This window comes from Poromitra crassiceps (assembly GCF_964638095.1).
Source record: "Poromitra crassiceps genome assembly, chromosome: 2".
Taxonomy (NCBI): domain Eukaryota; kingdom Metazoa; phylum Chordata; class Actinopteri; order Beryciformes; family Melamphaidae; genus Poromitra; species Poromitra crassiceps.
In genome coordinates this window covers 88,511,927-88,533,305 of record NC_139624.1, presented here as the reverse complement: position 1 = coordinate 88,533,305, position 21,379 = coordinate 88,511,927, and the positions used below count along the sequence as shown (strand labels likewise).

At 43.0% G+C, this 21,379-nt stretch overlaps 1 protein-coding gene across 1 annotated transcript in view; it reads right to left on the bottom strand.

Annotated features, from left to right (window-relative positions):
• Positions 1-21,379, bottom strand: part of pou6f2 (POU class 6 homeobox 2) — a gene marked incomplete at its 3' end in the record, with an annotated part of 136,558 nt that overhangs the window by 97,044 nt on the left and 18,135 nt on the right. Inside the window, exon 2 of the mRNA XM_083659955.1 lies at positions 11,438-11,535. Within this exon, the coding sequence (XP_083516081.1) occupies positions 11,438-11,535 (98 nt within the window). The remainder of the gene's footprint in view (positions 1-11,437; positions 11,536-21,379) is intronic.

The window sequence follows — 21,379 nt, the reverse complement described above, 5'->3', positions numbered from 1 at the left end:
GAGCATGCACGAGCACGCATGAACGCACGCACGCACGCACGCACGCGCGCGCGCGCACGCACACACACACACACACACACACACACACACACACACACACACACACACAGATTATGGCCATCTTGGGCTGCAATATATAATCAAGGTTGGGTAGGTTACTTGAAAAAAGTGTTCCATTAGAGGTAATACACAAAATGTAATTTGAACACAGAACCTACTATGCTTTAGCTCTCACACAGCCTGATCTTTTTGGGTATATTATAGAGTACAGCCCAGTTTTAGCCTGAGCAGTAAATACATTATTACATATTATACAGCAGTTAGTTCCGGCCGAGCAATTTGATTGGACAAGACTGGATCCTAGCCGTGCTGGGTGCTTCACTCTGTGTACAGTATATCACTCTGCTTCACAGCTGTTCTAAACGTTTCCTTGATTAGGCTGCGTTCAAACAGCGCTCGCACCCAGGCCCAATTTATGGATTTAACCTTAATGAACGGTAAGCTGATATCGTCTGTGCTAACCTCAAAGTAGCTAGCATTAGCTTAGCTAGGTACAGTTGAATTGACTGGAGCACATGAAATCACTGGCAAGCAAATTTAATAAGGTACAAAAAATGAACGTTTCGACGCGACAGGGTCAAAACGGTTTTGACTCTGAAGAAGATGCTGCTCACATCGAAACGTTAGTTTCACAATTCACGCTTGTTTTTGGATATACCCCAGAACACGTGGGCCCCTATCGTTGCATCGGCGCAGTTTCTAGGCCGAGCGGCAGGCGCAGATCAAAGCAGTGGGCGTGGAAAGGCGCACTTGATATCGTCGTGCTGGCGCTAGATGCAGCCCAAAGCATTACAACCACGCCTTTTAGGCGTAAAATTATGCACCGTCATGCTCATTGGATAAGTGCAATAAACGAATCGCACGCTTGCCTTTTTAGCTCCAATTCCAGTGATCCCGCAAAACCAGACGAAAGCCAAACGCTCTGCCCCCCCCCCCCCCTCCCTTCATCCAGCCTGTCTGTCTGCATTATAGGCTATTATTCCATATTATTATGCTTCTCAAACCAATCTAACTGCAGTTTCAATACTGCAAGCATGTAAATACGCTACACTATAGCAAGATCAAAGTGAAAATAATTTACTAAACGCATCAGCTAGAAAAATATAGCCTATTAGATTGGTGAAAGTTTGTCCAGAAAGATATCGTTTTCTCTCCCCTGCTGCAGGTAGAATGATGCACATAAATATACCCTACATTATGTAAAGTCATTGCATAAATGTGTTTTTATTGTAAAACTAAATGTGGAGTAGGGCGAAGTTATTGGAGCGCACATCACAGTATAGCAGATGACAGTAGAAGCTTCCGAAGCGCGTTCCGCTGTCACTTACCTAAATCACGTTAAATCCACACAGGGTATATATAGGCTCAAGCGGACATATATGTTTCACATAGGGTGGTGTTTCATTTCATGTTTTATTTGGTCCAATATTGAAATGTTCGACAATTGCAGGTTGTCTTACCATTACACATTATTTTAGATCTACCTTTTATATCTATTTCGGCTCTATTTAGTAGCGAAATGGAGGACCCAATTGCATGCTGGGAGTGGACATTCACAGGCAGTAAACTTACAACTGCTATTTCCTATGGGAAGCTGGGTGCTGCTATGTGTTGTGTCTGTTTGAGCGAGGGAGTCAGAGAGAGAGAGAGAAGGGTGACTCAGAGGCAGAAGAGCACTGGCGCACTGAATAGGCCTGGTTTCAGAGAGAGACAGAGAAGGGTGACAGGGGAGAGGCACAAGTGCACTGGCGCAGTGAATAGGCCTGGTTTTCAAAGGCGCAAAGCGCTAAATTTAAGGCAGGTGCCAAGATATCAGTACGCCGAGATTTAAGGCCGACACGCCCACTTTGGCCCATTCTGGGACTGGGCCACGCCCATTCGGCCTAAAGCGCATTTGGCAGCGTAAAGCCATATTGATATCGTCCCAAAACAGGCGCAAGGCACGTTTTTTTGCGGTTAAGGCCCGTTTTAGTGCCGAAGGCCTGTGGGAGAATAGGGCCCGTGGTCTACTAAACTTTTACTTTTAAACCCTGTGTAGCCTCATTTTAGTCTAGATCTTTTAAACAGCTACTCAATGTCAAATTGCTCAGTGGGTAGATACTTTCATAACTACAACCAACTATAACCATAACTATAACCAACTATAAGGCATTATCCAAACTCAGTAACATATTTGAGCAATGGGGGGTAGCACAGATAAGTTTTTTTTTTTTTTTTTTTTTTTTTTTAGATTTTCTTTCTTCAGGTTTGCAATAGAAACATGAATATTCTTCTGTGCCACATTTTGTAAAGATGTACAACACACCTGACACTATTTAAATGATGGAATTAATTTCTTTCTGTCACTTTAACAGTATTCCCAGAAAAGTATTCCCTGTAATACATAATGCCATTACTAGTATTCCGTTACCCAACACTGTGTACAAGTATAATGCATATTGCAGAAGACTTGTTTTACACAGATAAAATATTCCAGAACGATGGCGTCATATTTCATTGGGGAAGAGACACACTGTTTTATAGCCTGGGGAACGGAATTGAGATCAGCAAAGAGGAATCAATGGGAGGATAAGGTCAGCACACCCGTACAGTAAAGCAGATGTCACCCAAGTGTCTGAATTACTAATCAATGTGTTTTGATGAATGCAGTTGTTTTGCTGCTGACTTATGTGCTTTGCTGTGTCACAGCACAGACCCTATTTGAATTCCAGGCAACCCCACTTAGGCTCGTGACTCTAAGGTTGTGAACCACTGCTCTAGCCCCTTCATGTATCCATTCATTCATATGAGTTAAAGTCAAACTGAACCTGTTCGTCACGTGCATAATGAGTCCGTTTCAGACTGAAAACATAGTTTGTCTAAGATGACAGGTTGAGAGGGGGGTCATAGTATCATGTCAACAATTCTGGGGACTGGATTGGGCTTTGGCTAATCATGGCATGTTCCACCCCCAAATCGAGTGGGATTCAGCGTGTTGTCGTGCTACGCGAGTGGGATCCGCGGAGTACCAGGCAGCCAGCTGCTTCGTGCGGAGGGAGCGGACAATCCGATGAATGGGTGCTGCCCGCCCGCCTGGAATCTCCGAGGGGAGACCCCTGACAACCACGCTCTCAAACGCTCTCAAGCGCGCACCTTTTACGCTATTTCTGTAAATACGATATCCCTGGAATGCGCGTTTTAACGAGCCAGTTAGTTACATTTCTTTGCATTCTTAGAGATTATAGTTTTTGTTTGTTGTCCATGTTTCTAACAATTGGCCAAGTTAGTAGTTAGTTTATGGGATAGGAATTCTGCCAGATGACAGGCACTAGGCGCCATTTTCTACTTCATTTGGAAGAGAGAATTATCCAGAAATGAAGATTTGATTGACAGCTGCATGTCGTGATATGAATGGTTGAAATGGGGTAGAAATTTGATAGTACTGGGTGACGTCAGCAAACTGTAAATTACTGTTATCAATGAAATCTTGAAAAACGAACTTTTGATGTGAAAAAGTGTGAAAAACTAAAGAAATTAGATTGTTGTGATTTGTTTTGCATACATTATTAAATAGGTGCACTGCATACCCAGGTATTTGAACTAAAAGAAAAGAAAAGTCATTCTTGGGTTCAGCTCGACTTTAAAGTGGAATCTGTGCAGTCATACCCATAGAGGAAGAGATATGTTATCAGAAGTATCGCTCTGAGATAAATCTCTTCACATGGATTTTCAGAGGAAGTGGGTTTGGAAATATACCAACACATGTTTCGTCGAGAGCTTTGAGCCAGAAGTGGGCAGGTTCATATCATGGCTGAAATCCTTGGATACAGAGGGAATGACATCTTAAATTCCATTCATTCTGATAAAACCTTTTTCAAGTGATGTCAGCATGTGAGCATATCAAACTGAATTTGCCTGGCATGACGCAGGGAATACTGTAGATGTTGCAAAATATTACAGAATTACTGTACCTAGCTATGAATTGTTTGGAGTAAAACTGACAGTAAAAGTAGGTTGTCGGGCCATAGTAAACCAGCCTTTAGACAGTAAAAGTAGGTTGTGGGTTTGTGTTGCGGGCCATAGTAAACCATAGTAAACCAGCCTTTAGACATTACAAGGTAAGCCTGGCTACAATGTTGCCTCCTCCGCCATGACCTAAGCCCACATGCCTTTAACTCCAATTGTCAGCTATCTGCTTGTGTTTTACGTGGTGTGTCTGCAGCTTGCGCAGGGTGCAGACCCGGGGTGCAGACCCAGTGTGCAGACCCAGGGTGCAGACCCAGGGTGCAGACCCAGGGTGCAGACCCAGTGTGCAGACCCAGGGTGGAGACCCAGGGTGCAGACCCAGGGTGCAGAGCCAAGGCGCAGATCCAGGGCGCATACCCAGGGCGCAGACCCAGTGTGCAGACCCAGGGTGGAGACCCAGGGTGCAGACCCAGGGTGCAGAGCCAAGGTGCAGACCCAGGGTGCAGACCCAGGGTGCAGAGCCAAGGTGCAGACCCAGGGTGCAGAGTCAAGGTGCAGACCTAGGGTGCAGACCCAGGGTGCAGACCCAGGGTGCAGACCCAGTGTGCAGACCCAGGGTGCAGACCCAGGGTGCAGAGCCAAGGTGCAGACCCAGTGTGCAGACCCAGGGGGCAGACCCAGTGTGCAGACCCAGGGTGGAGACCCAGGGTGCAGACCCAGGGTGCAGAGTCAAGGTGCAGACCCAGGGTGCAGACCCAGTGTGCAGACCCAGGGTGCAGACCCAGGGTGCAGACCCAGTGTGCAGACCCAGGGTGCAGACCCAGTGTGCAGACCCAGTGTGCAGACCCAGGACCCATCACAATTTAAGAAATGTGAGGTTACGTGGGCTTAAAGCCATGAGGCTCAGAGAAAACTCAAGGCAAAAATCTCTGCGCTGAAAGACAAATGAAGAGCTGTTTGTGTTCGTAAGCTGTTCAAAGTAAGAAATAGGAGGGTGGAGAGGTGATTGTCGCTGGCAGGAGTAATCATACGTATATGATCCCTCTCTCTCAACATTTGCTTTGATATGCAACCACAGTGCATAAAAAATGACAATAGCTGACTGCTTTGAAAGCGTTCAAAATGACATTTGCCATTAACTTTAAAAAATGAATTAATAATTTGAGTGCTCAAAGAATCCTCAAAGGACAATAACAAAGGCGGCCCGTTTGTCAGCTGCAAGTGACATATGTTTAATCTTGCTTTTTAAACTAAATTTAATCTCGAATCGAAGCAGCAAATAATCAAAGAGGCTCTTTGAACATTTCATCTCTGCGTCAAACCAAATGAGATTGCCAAGCTTGACACCGGAGACAGCCTTACATAGAAGGGAATAACATTAAAAGACAATTCTACAATTATCAGATGTAGCCCTGATTTATTTATCATTACAGGCAGCTGTTAGACACACAGGCAGCTGCAGAAAGAAAGCACTTGAAGATCTTCAAGCAGGCAGGAGCTCTTGGTCTTTAGGCTGTTTGTTGTGCCAGTTTAAGACTGATTAAAATCTCCATCAAAGATATGAACACCATAATGCCTGCCCACAGGAAAACCAGAGATAAGGATACATTTAGTCAGAATATAATTCACTCAACTCTGCAGCCACTAGGGGGTTCACAGACTAGTCGACTATCAAAACCACTAGTCAACACTGTGTGTCATAGTCGACTAATCCTTCATTGATTGATTGATTGATTGATTGATTGATTGATTGATTGATTGATTGATTTAACAGGGACAATGCACATTAATAAACATACAGGGCCCTATTCTCCCACAAGCCTTCGGCGCTAAAACGGGCCTTAAACGCAAAAAAACGTGCCTTGCGCCTGTTTTGGGACGATATCAATATGGCTTTAGGCTGCCAAATGCGCTTTAGGCCGAATGGGCGTGGCGCAGTCCCAGAATGGGCCAAAGTGGGCGTGTCGGCGCTAACTACCGGCGTAGTGCTATCTTCGCACCTGGCCTACATTTAGCGCTTTGCGCCTTTGAAAACCAGGCCTATTCAGTGCGCCAGTGCACTTGTGCCTCTCCCCTGTCACCCTTCTCTGTCTCTCTCTGAAACCAGGCCTATTCAGTGCGCCAGTGCTCTTCTGCCTCTGAGTCACCCTTCTCTCTCTCTCTCTGACTCACTCGCTCAAACAGACACAACACATAGCAGCACCCAGCTTCCCATAGGAAATAGCAGTTGTAAGTTTACTGCCTGTGAATGTCCACTCCCAGCATGCAATTGGGTCCTCCATTTCGCTACTAAATAGCAACCAAATGAGCCGAAATAGATATAAAAGGTAGATCTAAAATAATGTGTAATGGTAAGACAACCTGCAATTGTCGAACATTTCAATATTGGACCAAATAAAACATCGAAATGAAACACCACCCTATGTGAAACATATATGTCCTCTTGAGCCTATATATACCCCTTGTGGGTTTAACGTGATTTAGATAAGTGACAGCGGAACGCGCTTCTGTGATGTGCTATACTGTGATGTCCGCTCCAATAACTTGGCCCTACTTGACATTTAGTTTTACAATAAAAACACATTTATGCAATGACTTTACATAATGTAGGGTATATTTATGTGCATCGATCATTCTACCTGCAGCAGGGGAGAGAAAACGATATCTTTCTGGACAAACTTTCACCAATCTAATAGGCTATATTTTTCTAGCTGATGCGTTTAGTACATTATTTTCACTTTGATCTTGCTATAGTGTAGCGTATTTACATGCTTGCAGTATTGAAACTGCAGTTAGATTGGTTTGAGAAGCATAATAATATGGAATAATAGCCTATAATGCAGTCAGACAGACAGACTGGATGAAGGGAGGGGGGGGGGGCAGAGCGTTTGGCTTTCGTCTGGTTTTGCGGGATCACTGGAATTGGAGCTAAAAAGGCAAGCGTGCGATTCGTTTATTGCAGTTATCCAATGAGCATGACGGTGCATAATTTTACGCTTAAAAGGCGTGGTTGTAATGGTTGAGGCTGCGTCTAGCGCCAGCACGACGATATCAAGTGCGCTGGTCCACGCCCACTGATTTGAGCTGCGCCAGGCGTTCGGCCTAGAAACAGCGCCGATGCAACGATAGGGACCACAATGTATAAATGTGCCAGAGTTAGCCAGAAGGCTATCCCTGTTTTAGGAATAAACAATATAAATAAATAAATAAATAAATAAATAAATAAATAAATACATTTAACATAGATTTGTTTGAACAATCATTTTCGACCTTATGCCATGTCGGTATCTCCAGCTCAGACAAGTTGCTGTGGTTTAGCGGTTCTCTTAGAGCCAATTGAATACTCTACACACGTACATTAGCTAATCCTTTACTGGCTGTTTTTGAGAGCTTTTTTTTTTTTACGAGAATTGATGATTTTTATTGTGTGAAAAAATATATATTAATTGACTAGTCAACTACTTTGTGGGACTACTCGTCTCGATCACTACTAAAATTCAGTAGTGGTGAATGCCCTAGAAGCCACTCAACAAACAACGCAAACATTTAGCGCGTCAATGCAGCTTTCGCTAAAGCTGCCTACAGACTGTGAGATTTTAGCAATCTTATAAGTTTATTGGTGGCCACACTGTGCGACGTTGGATCTAATAGACTTGGGTACGACGTCAGGTTGTGCAGACACTGTACGATTACGACGCACGTCTCTCCGTCAATACCTGTCAATCAGCAGTCAATACACATGCAAGAATCAAACGTCAGCAGCGCGCACGGCAGTTACGCATCAATGAATGTGCGCCACAGTTGTGGGGGATTTGCAGTGTCATGACGTCACGCTGATTCCTCGTATACTGTAGCATATGATGCAATTAATTAATGATAACCCACCTTTTGAAGAATATAACATTACAAAATAAGAAATGGAGTGAACGAGTTGCAATTAGTGCCTCCTGAGCACATTAATTTTAATGTTTCATGTATTTTCATGATTCATTCTTACATTTTACATTTGACCCTTTCTCTCAAGTACCCCCTGTAGTACCTCAATGTACCCGTAGGGGTACACGTAGCCTAGTTTGGGAACCACTGATCTAGGGGTATGAGTGGTCCACCTTCTCATTTTCTTCTGATGCTCTCTCTCTCTGTCTCTCTCTGTCTCTCTCCCTCTGTCTCTCTCTGTCTCTCTCTCTCCGTCCTCCTCTCCATAGGTGCCGTTTGGAAATGCTGTACAGTGCTTGGCAGGCCTGACAGCTGAGCGTTGAGAAGTGGTCTCCTAGGGGGCCACACAGACACATTATGCTGGGTGTGTGTTGGGCTGTGGATGGGGGAAGCAGCCCAGCTCAGCAATGGATGTGGTACCCAGCCTCTCTGCCCATCAGGGGAGAATAGGCCCTTCTATCTGCCTGGCAGCTCGGGCACTGAGAAATTGCCCATAATCACCCGGATAGCAGACTTTTGTCATCCTAACTGCGAGTGGGAAACAGGAGGAAGGTGGATTCATGTTGTGTAAACTACCATCGGATAATAGCTGTTCGAACAATATCCGGCTCTGGAGCGAGAATCTATCAAAACATATTGATCCTGGAACAAGAGAATTGGGTATGGCATGCGGAGCGCCTTTGTTTCTGAAAAGTGTTCGCTTCACAGAGACTGTACTGACAGCATTAATATATTAGATGGCGACTGTTGAGAGAGCAGCCTGCTGTGGCTCAGACTCTCACCGCTGGCTGCTGCTGCAGATGGTTTTTTCCCTTCATGTGTGTATTTCTTATCTATCGCCGAAAAACAGCGGCCGCAAACAGCCAGCGTGTTTATAATGAGCAAAGTGATTTTAATTAGGCTCATTTGTTATTTTGACTCGCGAGAGAAGCGGAGTGACTCATTCGTCAGAGGGAGTTCACACTCTAAAAACAAACACGCCCGACAAAACCGAGCAGCTCTGCTCCCGTCACGCAACCCAATCGCCAGAATAAAATGCTGGCATTTTACGTGTCTGAAAACCAGGGATCTATAGAATATTGAAACAAAACGTTTCTAGAATGTGGCATTTTACATCTACACTCTCAACGTACATTTGAAACAAAATGCAGGTTAATTTGAAAACGTTGCTGCCTTTCCAATGTTAGACGCAAATAAAACAACTTGGTTAGGTTTAGGCAACAAAGTGACTTGCTTAGGTTTAGGCAACTAAAGCAACTTGGTTAAGGCTATGGTTTGGTGTTAAAAACGGAAAGTAAAAAACCCAATGTGCCTGGGTCGGGAGTCGAACATGCGCTCTCTCGCTTACAAGACGGGGACACTGCAGTGATGTACCTCAACATGAGACAGTCATTAGACCAGTGGTTCCCAAACATAGGGTTGCGACCCTAAGTGGGGTCGCCTGGAATTCAAATAGGGTCGCCTGACATAAAAAAACAAAAACAAAAACACTACACACAATTTAATATTACCGAAGATGATTAGGGTCTTTTTTTTTTAGTTTAAAGTGATCATCTCTAAGATTTCAGTTTTGTTCTCTTGGGTGACACCTATGGCGGTGGGTGGTAATTGCAGGTGAGATCCAAACAGTGTAATGTCACATGTCACTATATACTGCAAAGGCTTCATCCAAATGGACATAGCCTCAATCAACATTGTGAGTGACTCTTTTCTTTAGATGAAAATCTTTTACATTATAACTTTAAATCAGGTTTCTGAGAATAAAGTCAGAATTCTGAGATTAAAGTCAGAATTCTAAATTACTGTCAGATTTTTTTTTTTAAGTCAGAATTTTTTGATTAAAGTCAGAATTCTCAGATTAAAGTCAGAATTCTGCGGGGGAAAAGAAGCATTATGTGACATCACTGACGATGTCACTGATGATATTATCGATGGTCTACCGGAATTTGAAATGTCTCGGGTCCCTAGATTTTTGTGACGTCAAAATAGGGTGAAGCCAAAAAAGTTTGGGAACCCCTGCGTTAGGCTCTATCATGCATCTAACGTTAATAGCATGCTGAGTGTAAATAAAATGACTTTTGTTATTCATTGGCAGCCAGTCTTTGCGATGTGTGATGACCATGAAAATATGATTAATCGTGCAGCCCTACAACGTATTTTGGTTCAGAAATGTTCATATTCTACATATCGGTGAATTCCAGAAACATACAATGCAGACATTTGATTCTAGCGACTGGCCTGGCCCTCATGTTCCCTCTTTTGTTGATCCTGATAAGGATTGACTCCAGGCCCGCCCGCCGCTGAGTAACACTGAGCGCGGGAGAATGACCTTATTAGAGAGGCTGTTTGAGTATTGAAGGAAACCTGACCCTGTGTCTGTGTCTGTGTGTGTGTGTGTGCACGTGCATGTGTGTGTGTGTGTGTGTGTGTGTGTGTGTGTGTGTGAGTAGTGATACAGAGCAACACACTAATGAGATAGATGTTCATTAAACATGGCCGAGCCACCAGGCCAATTAATCCAATCAGATAGGACAATGAGCTACAGTATTAACAGGGCTGGAAGCTGGTGCTCTTTGCTTAACGGTCCTACTTGTTTTGACAAGGGATGTCGGCTCATTAGTGCCATTACCGAGGAGGGGGGGTTCCAGTTGTGAAAAAGGAAGCCAATGTGGAAGTGCTAAAAGCTGTGGTCCCTCGAATGGCCGCTTGAGGCAGGCTCCAAAAGGGAGTCATTCCCCATAAACATTAACCTAGTTTACAGCCTGGCTGCTACAACAGTTTTGGTATCTATAGCTGATTTCCCCATTCATGACAGCTGTACGGGGGATGGATTTTTATATACCTCACCTGTTTATACAGTCTATGGCTGCAAAAAGAAGTCTGATTCTATAGAAGTCAATGGGAAAATGACCCGGCTTCTCAATTGATTTATTACCCTCAGTAAACACTTTCCTATTGAGTTTATGGTCTCATTCGATAGTTCAAGTCTTCTTCAATACAGCATGATGTTCATTTAGTCAATTATGGTCTCATTTAGAGTAAAATAGATGATAAAGCAGGATATGTTTTGGGGCGTGATTGACAGGTTGCCTGTCCAGTGATCGCACAGCTTGCCGATCACGGACCAATAGCAGGTGGGGCTGCGGCTCTGTGGGAAACCCCTGGTCTCACGTGAGGTGTGTGACAACTAAGATGGCAACGCCCACAATGCGAAACTGGAGGCTTCAAAACAGGAGTCCACAAAGCAATGAGTGACGTGACATCACTCTCACTATGTCTATCTTTTTTTTACAGTCTCCGGGCCACTACTCAATCACATTGTGGGACGGAGTTCGACGACAAGATAATGTACGATTTCATCAGAGTTGAGCTGAAAATGAGTCATAGTGTAGGCAGTGCAGGAGGATAAGAGCATTCAGCGAGGGAGTTTTGCGTGTTTTTCATTCATTGTTCTACTTCACATTCGGGTTCAATTGGTTAACAGCCTCCCACTCACCTGCGGACCCATCGGATATCCTGGGTGAGACTGGCCCAGTTGACTCTGTTCAGAAGGACTGCTGCTGGTGTCGGACTGGACCGAACCGTCACGGGTTCCTGAGAGAGAGAGAGCGAGAGAGAGAGAGTGAGAGAGAGAGAGAGAGAGAGACAGACAGATCCATGTAGCAGAACAGAGTGAGAGAGGAGAGAGAGCGAGAGAAAACAAATAATAAGTGCTGATTCACCCCTATACCAACACAAACAATCCAAGCAGATAAACATGCAGGTGCTGTGATATTACAACACAGAGTCTGGTGAGGAGCAGAGCAGCAGGGAGAGTGCTGTGATATTACAACACAGAGTCTGGTGAGGAGCAGAGCAGCAGGGAGAGTGTTGTGATATTACAACACAGAGTCTGGTGAGGAGCAGAGCAGGGGAGCAGGGAGAGTGCTGTGATATTACAACACAGAGTCTGGTGAGGAGCAGAGCAGCAGGGAGAGTGCTGTGATATTACAACACAGAGTCTGGTGAGGAGCAGAGCAGCAGGGAGAGTGCTGTGATATTACAACACAGAGTCTGGTGAGGAGCAGAGCAGCAGGGAGAGTGCTGTGATATTACAACACAGAGTCTGGTGAGGAGCAGAGCAGCAGGGAGAGTGCTGTGATATTACAACACAGAGTCTGGTGAGGAGCAGAGCAGCAGGGAGAGTGTTGTGATATTACAACACAGAGTCTGGTGAGGAGCAGAGCAGCAGGGAGAGTGCTGTGATATTACAACACAGAGTCTGGTGAGGAGCAGAGCAGCAGGGAGAGTGTTGTGATATTACAACACAGAGTCTGGTGAGGAGCAGAGCAGGGCAGCAGGGAGAGTGCTGTGATATTACAACACAGAGTTTGGTGAGGAGCAGAGCAGGGCAGCAGGGAGAGTGCTGTGATATTACAACACAGAGTCTGGTGAGGAGCAGAGCAGGGCAGCAGGGAGAGTGCTGTGATATTACAACACAGAGTCTGGTGAGGAGCAGAGCAGGACCAGCAGGGAGAGTGCTGTGATATTACAACATAGAGTTTGGTGAGGAGCAGAGCAGGGCAGCAGGGAGAGTGCTGTGATATTACAACACAGTCTGGTGAGGAGCAGAGCAGGGGAGCAGGGAGAGTGCTGTGATATTACAACACAGAGTGTGGTGAGGACGGAGCAGAGCAGGGCAGCAGGGAGAGGGGGGAATTTGTGTTTAAGTGCTTTATCAATAACCGCCGTAGCACTGAATAAATTACCACCCGGCAGAGAGGCTCATTGATGAGCATGATGCATACTGGCGGGTCCCCAATGGCCCAGATTACCGCTGAGAGATTGAGCTCAACCACAAACGCTGGAGCCATATTATCCAGCCATTTACATCACTGAGTATCACTCATGTAGCTCCCCTCCCCTCCGCTCTCTGTGCCTGCCGCTATGAGACACAATGAGGCCTGTTTGCTGCGAGGGCAGAGCGCAGCGCACAACACAGGGACATGATAATAAGCTTGCTGATGGCTGTAAGCAAAATAAAGGACACTGACTATTGGATATCATAACGCTATCTCACAGAATCTCTCTGCGGCGCACAGTGTGTGTGTGTGTGGACTGCTTTAAAAAGGTCTGAAAGGGTGCTTTCACCATAACGCTCTGAACCTGACGTATCTAGATGGCACCATAACTCACTGTTGACATAGACTATGGGCATTCTTGGGCAGTGTTATAGAACTGATTATCTATGGGTATTGGGCAGTGTTATAGAACTGATTATCTATGGGCATTGGGCAGTGTTATAGAACTGATTATCTATGGGCATTGGGCAGTGTTATAGAACTGATTATCTGTGGGCATTGGGCAGTGTTATAGAACTGATTATCTATGGGCATTGGGCAGTGTTATAGAACTGATTATCTATGGGTATTGGGCAGTGTTATAGAACTGATTATCTATGGGCATTGGGCAGTGTTATAGAACTGATTATCTATGGGCATTGGGCAGTGTTATAGAAGTGATTATCTATGGGCATTGGGCAGTGTTATAGAACTGATTATCTATGGGTATTGGGCAGTGTTATAGAAGTGATTATCTATGGGTATTGGGCAGTGTTATAGAACTGATTATCTATGGGTATTGGGCAGTGTTATAGAAGTGATTATCTATGGGTATTGGGCAGTGTTATAGAACTGATTATCTGTGGGCATTGGGCAGTGTTATAGAACTGATTATCTATGGGCATTGGGCAGTGTTATAGAAGTGATTATCTATGGGTATTGGGCAGTGTTATAGAAGTGATTATCTATGGGTATTGGGCAGTGTTATAGAACTGATTATCTATGGGTATTGGGCAGTGTTATAGAACTGATTATCTATGGGTATTGGGCAGTGTTATAGAAGTGATTATCTATGGGCATTGGGCAGTGTTATAGAACTGATTATCTATGGGTATTGGGCAGTGTTATAGAAGTGATTATCTATGGGTATTGGGCAGTGTTATAGAACTGATTATCTGTGGGCATTGGGCAGTGTTATAGAACTGATTATCTATGGGCATTGGGCAGTGTTATAGAACTGATTATCTATGGGTATTGGGCAGTGTTATAGAACTGATTATCTATGGGCATTGGGCAGTGTTATAGAACTGATTATCTATGGGTATTGGGCAGTGTTATAGAAGTGATTATCTATGGGTATTGGGCAGTGTTATAGAAGTGATTATCTATGGGCATTGGGCAGTGTTATAGAACTGATTATCTATGGGCATTGGGCAGTGTTATAGAACTGATTATCTATGGGTATTGGGCAGTGTTATAGAACTGATTATCTATGGGTATTGGGCAGTGTTATAGAAGTGATTATCTATGGGCATTGGGCAGTGTTATAGAACTGATTATCTATGGGCATTGGGCAGTGTTATAGAACTGATTATCTATGGGCATTGGGCAGTGTTATAGAAGTGATTATCTATGGGCATTGGGCAGTGTTATAGAACTGATTATCTATGGGTATTGGGCAGTGTTATAGAAGTGATTATCTATGGGTATTGGGCAGTGTTATAGAAGTGATTATCTATGGGCATTGGGCAGTGTTATAGAACTGATTATCTATGGGCATTGGGCAGTGTTATAGAACTGATTATCTATGGGTATTGGGCAGTGTTATAGAACTGATTATCTATGGGTATTGGGCAGTGTTATAGAAGTGATTATCTATGGGCATTGGGCAGTGTTATAGAACTGATTATCTATGGGCATTGGGCAGTGTTATAGAACTGATTATCTATGGGCATTGGGCAGTGTTATAGAACTGATTATCTATGGGCATTGGGCAGTGTTATAGAACTGATTATCTATGGGCATTGGGCAGTGTTATAGAACTCGAGACCAGGACCTGGACTCATTTTCAGGACTCGGCTTGGACTTGAGCACTGATGACTCAGACTTGGACTTGAGCTTTCATGCAGACTCGAAGTTGGAGACGAAAACCTGGACTTATTAAATGATAAAACCGTTTTTGTTTTGTTTTTGTTAGTTACAGTAGTTACAATAGTAGTTACAGTAGTTACAATAGGCCCTAACAATTTGGCATAAGATATTGATAGCTACAGTGTGCATTAATACCATGATTCAATTTCGTGCAAGGGCAGGCACGTGTGTTCCACGTACATGTGGATTCACGCTCATGTTCAGTAACCAATGAAAAGCGAGTGTCGCTTTTCATTGGTGACGCAAGACTTGGACTCGAACACTGGGGACTCGAGACTCGACTCGGACTCAACATATAGTGACTTGAATACAACACTATGGGTGTAATTTGTTTAAAAGTGAAGAAAACTGGCTAATAGAATATAACATGAAAAGCAGTCTCAGACATTAGATCTTACTAAAGCTAAAGCTGCACTAAATTAGAACTGATATAATATCCAGTAAATCAGTCAAGATTTAAGCTAACCTGGAAAAAAGATGAAAAACGGCCCACGTGTCCAGGGTGATTTTCCATCATTTTCTGGTAATAACTGTTTACACATTACAACAAACATGCTGTGGGTACACACAAGTCAAAGTTGCCTTGATTTTCAATGGAGCAGCTCCAACAAGTGCTTTGAAAAGGAATCGTGATGATAAGCACAGAGGATGCATTGAATAAGGTGGTGAGGGTGAGGAAGGCCACCGTGGACTTCATGGAAGTAGTATAGAAAGAGACCTTGGCAAAACTGCTATAGTAAACCGCGACCACCATTCTCTCCCTGACATGCTGTCAATACAATGGAGCATTTTTATTCACAACTGTGTCAGTAGGAGCTTCAGGCTTTCATTTGTGTCAACTGCCATCCGGTGCAACATTAGCCTCAGCCAGCTTGCATGAAGCAAATGGTCATTAACTGTCCTTGGCTGGGTTTCCCAAAAGCTTCTTAGCGCTAAGAAGCTTATTTAACCCTTCTTAAGGCCCCCATAAGAAGCAAACGCGTTTCCCAATTGTTTCTTAGCGGAGGCATGCGTTTCCCAAAAGCTTCTTAGCGCTAAGAAGCTTCTTTGACCCTTCTTAAGGCTCCCGTAAGAAGCCAACGAAGCCAACGCGTTTCCCGATTGCTTCTTAGCCTAAAATTATCTTCCGTTAAGAAGGCTGCGTTTCCCAAAAGCTTCTTAGCGCTAAGATGATCTTTCGTTAAGAAGGTTTTGTAAGAAGGGTCTGGGGCATTCTTAACACCTTCTTAATGACAAAACACTGGCAGATCCAGCCGCGTCAGGCAAAAGGAGATACTTGTGTCCACTGTTCCTCTTGTGTTTTTCCCTTTTCCCTTTCTTTCATGCACCCTTTAGTGTTTAAAATTGGGGAACACTTGAAAATCTCCCCTCTATGTATGGTTACTTGTGTTTTAAATGTTTTACCGTAGGCTATATTCCTCTAATCAGAATAGATTCCTTTTATAATGTTGTGGATTTATATAGCACCTTTCACAGAACCCAAGGTTGCTTAAATTCTGTAGTGTTTCTCTGTTTTGTTGTATGCTGTGTATATAAAGCAATTTGAACTGCAGTCCATGTCTGAAATAAATAATGTTTAATAAAGTTTAACATGACCAACAACAACAGTGTTTCTCAACCACTGGGTCGTGGCCCACTGGTGGGCTCAGAGTGCCATCAAGTGGGCCGCAGAGGACCTCTCACATCGAGATGGTGGACAGCTCCAGTTAAGATGCTTCTTAAGAGCCTTCTATTTTTTTTATTTTTCTCTTCTGTTAAGAAGGCGTTTGGGAAACACTTCTTTGGAGCCTTCTTAACGCCTTAAGAAGCTTCTTAACTCTTAAGAAGCTTCTTTGTTGGGAAACTCAGCCATTATCTCTATGGCTCTGCTGCTCTGGAAATGTAAATTGCATCACTTCCTGTGCTCCACAGGATTTTTCCCGGGAAAGTCCTACCAGACACCGGGTGTTTTTGAACGGCACATGTAAAAGCTTTCGTGAATTGGCTATAGGTCGAATCACTATTGTGTTCTTTCAATTGCCGAAAGAGAGTAGCAAAACTTATTATTTATTTATATGAAAATGCTGTGTATTATTAATTTATAGGTCAAATCATAATCCGTGATGTAAACGAATGGACAGCCACACCACAGCAATGTAAAACATGGATTGGAGACAGATTTGTTGTCATTCTGTAAAACATTCTGTAAGACATCTAAATATGAGTTTTAAATTAAGGCCTGCTGAGAAACGGTATAATATGTTTATGTTACTGAAGAGAAATAGTCTCATTTTGAGTTATTAGGAGGAAATGGATACAAAAGGTTAAATCATACAATGTTGGGAATAGAGAAAAAAGTAATAAAGAATAAATGTCTTAATTCATTGTGTCTTTTTATTAACAGGTGGCAGGAAATATTATTTTGTATCTCTCTTGAATACCTTTTTTGTTCAATATACAGTGCATGCAATAGTTTCCAGTAGTTCTATGAAGGCTTTACACAAAATGCACCATTGAATAGCCTTGCAGGCGAGATCTCATTGCCTGTCAAGTTACATTTTAAGCTCCCCTCCGCCAACTAAAATCATTTCATCTTTACATAAAATCCAAATAATTGGTGAATGGCATGACCTACCAAATGAACCTCAAGCATTTGATGGTTGATCTGAAAGCCCAGGGGGGACGCCCGCTTCCCTAGCTGGTTGCTACCTCTGGCTGGCTGGGCCTGCATCTCCATAAAGGTCCACATCCTCTGGCTTATCAGCCTCACAAGCAGTATAGGTCTTTTGACAGCCCGGTCTCTTTAGCAATTATTTCACCCATTATGGATCATACTGTACAGAGCCCCACCCTGTGACCTCTGTATCTACTGTAGAATTAGGACCAATCTGAATATGCAGCGAGGACTTTGACTGTTTGACTTTGACTTGCCGCAGATAAAGAACCGTATCATCATAATCTGCTGTATCATTTTAAATTCTAGTTTATTTGGAAGAGTGGGAAGTCGATTTTATGCGGCGATAAATGTGATTTATTGTATAGGTCGTTCAACGGATTTTACTTTAAAGTATTATCTCTTAAAAAGAGTCTAGCATTTGATTGTTTCTAAGCAGTCAATTCTCACTTTAGATGTTATCAAATTAATGCAATTTCTCTCCTGACTTGAAATTTCCCTGCAGAGTCACACTATCTCAATGGCATTCATCTAAATACAGTTGGTACACCACGATAACAATAATCTACCCAGCAGTTTCAGTGAGCAACTATGCCAGTGCCTTATTTAGTTATAATTTAAACATAACAACAATGCCAATCAGCTGAATGAATACTCCATTCATAATGAGGGAATAACAGTATTGCAAAGTGTCATATAATGCCATCAATAAGCACTGCTCAGGAAAGGATTGATCTAGTTAAATTGCTCTAGTTAAAATATTGGTTGTGAATAATGCATTCTATTTGATAAACAGTAGGAGATGGCTTACTGAATAACGATTACTCGAAGCCTTTCATTGCATCATTTCACAATAACTTAGAAAGCTTTGGATCCCCTTGCAAATATCTGTAGCGTTAACACGTTTATCGCTGGGGGAGAGATCGATAATAAATAAGTACACATGCACATCTTTCCCCTAAGGATTGGTGTAATTTCTTTAACTAAATTAAATAGCTGACAGGAGAAATATCCTGGGAGTCAATCTTCCATTTTTATTACTAGATTCTTTGCACTTGTTTTTTCTTCCCTTTCCTTAAAAATCTACTTATCCAATGTGAATGTTTCTTAAATGGATGTCCAGATGGAGATTAATACTGGATACAGAAAATAAAATCTTGATCAAACCTTTACTAACAAAGAAAATCCTTTGATGCTGTGATTATACACAGGTTAGGAATCAAATGGAATGAATGGATGTATCGATGTGAGAAGAGATGAAAGAAGAGGCCAAAAGGATGAAAGAACATGGTGACACATATTCAACATGGCCTTACATCTATCTCGCACATTCAAGCATCACTTTTAGAAATTTCTAAGCACTTAAAATTACTGCTGTAATTTACAGATGTGCTCACTCACATCTTCACTTTGAATAGTATAGGCCCTTTGCACAGCAACCGTTCTGAGGTTGTAAAGCAGGTGTAACCAATAACATTAATGAGGGCCCTGGCACTGGAACACCTAAATGGAATGGAACCATCATTAATGGTTTTGGTTAAACCTGCTTTACTTCCTGCTTTACCACTTCAAAACGGTTGCTGTGAAATGGGCCTATAGCTTCACATTAACGCTAAAGCCCATAAACGTATTCAACAAATATTCTCCACACCACAGCCTTGAATGGATAACTATAGAGGGGATGAAGTAAGTTAATGTGCAATGAGATCTCATACAAAACGTTTAATTACAAAATGTATGTACCCATTTAGGAACATTTGCTCTCTGAAACCTGCCATTATTTGAAAAACATAAATGGTTTTGCCCTCAAAAAATGAACTATTTTAACTTCAATACTATGAAGCTTATATGTGCTTAACTTTGCTGCTGGTAGTCAATATGTGAGTGATATGTTAATCTTCTCACTGAAACTACTACATATTTTATATTTATTTTATATTTCACCAAAATAATGATCTTTATTGTGGAGCTCAGAGTGTGATTTGATGTGACTTTTGTCATGGAAATATTGCCAATATCCTCCACCATATAAATTCTCTTTCATTGATCACTAAAGTGGCCACTGGAGAGCTACTTTCAATGTCACACAAGGCAGAAGGTCTTTCTGTAGGGGGGTTGGGGGGCAAAGCGCTATATTTATTATTTGACATCATTCAGCCTGTCTTAATGCAGAGTGCCCCAAGGACTAGACTACAAAACAATTAGCCTGGATTTCATAAGGCAATCAGCATGCCACCTTTTCTAATGCAACTGCCTCATACAGTGACAGTCTGAATAAAATGGGTGTTATTGAAGGCTTTGTGTTCATGTTAGCTTTCGCCTCAGTGCATTTATGAATCAATTTTTGCCCATAAAAGAAGCGTTAACACTTAAGCTATTTTAGTGGAAAATGCATTATGTAAGTTGTCAAATGTAGGAGAGAGGCCTGGTAACGATTCAGGCTATTCAGAATGAACAGCCAAGCCCCTTTTTATAATGGTCCTTTTGAAAATGTCTCGCTGAGTGCATCTGTTTGCTATTTAGATGGTGTCAATCATTCTCCATTGAAATCTAATACATATACAATTATTTCACATGCGGACATACATTATATAGAAAGGGCTTTAAGATTACATGTTTATTATATTTTGGATTATTATATGATTATGAAAACTTACAATGCATGCGTTGTGCAAAATCATACAAATTAAACAATATGATTTTAATGATTAAATGTTTGCTGTGCTGGCGATTCAGAGCTTTCGCAACGGACCGGGATCTGTGAGTGCTTCAGGCAGGATGGATGGGACAGATACTGTAAACAACAAGTCACATCACACACCACGTTTAATTCCATCAATACACAACCAATTGTCCCAGATTGTTTGACCATTGATTTTGCTAATACCACTTGGAAACCTGATGTGGCACTGGGGCTGTTATGAGTGAGTGAAAGTGAGAGGGATAGAGAGAGAATATACTGAAGGTCTAAAAAAAAGTCCTGTTATGTAGTGGGCGGAGCACAGTATACAGTAGTAGACTATAGTGCAGCCTACAGTATGCAGTGTGCTTTATAATGCTTGACTTAACTCCTTGCAGAATGCAAGAGAGCCAGAATCAGCAGTGATTTAGCTCTGAGTTTCATCAACAATAACACAGGGAATAATGTGCTGCCAATAACTCCAGGTGCTCTTAGTTAGATGGTTCCCACTGGACGTGGAGGGAAGTCATACTCTGTTTAGAGGCTGGGCTGGAGAGGCTGCTAGGGATAGGTCAATAGTGTGTGGTTCATATAAACTCACCAGAGACTGACTTTTGAGTGGCTGCCTGTAATACTATTACCTGCATTAGCTGCTACTGCTGGTGCTGGTGCTGCTGGTGATGCGAAGAGAGCTGTCATTTCCTTAATGAAGAGTCCAGCAGGGGGCAGCAGGGGGCAGCACGGGGCAGCAGGGGGAAGAGGTCGGTGCAGGGCGGCAGGAAGAAGAGGCCACGGAATCTCTCCAGGCCCCCAGCATTAAGAGCTGATTTGGCTCATGGCTTCAGAGCTCATGGCACAGGGGCATGGACCTTACAAGCCGAAAAATAGATCTATCTCATTCATTATTCTGCCAATAATAGGAGGTAGTGCCCTGGACTGTGCCGAACAGAAAGGATTTTACACCTCAGCAGCTCTGCGGCTATTTCTGAGGCGATTGTTAAGCCACACTCAGAGCAGGCGAGATCCAGAGGACAGAGAGAAAGAAGGACAGGCAGAGAGGAGACGGAAGCGATGGGTAAGGAGATGTCTCCATTGATAGAAAAGGGCAAGGTTTGAAGTCCAAAACAACAAAAA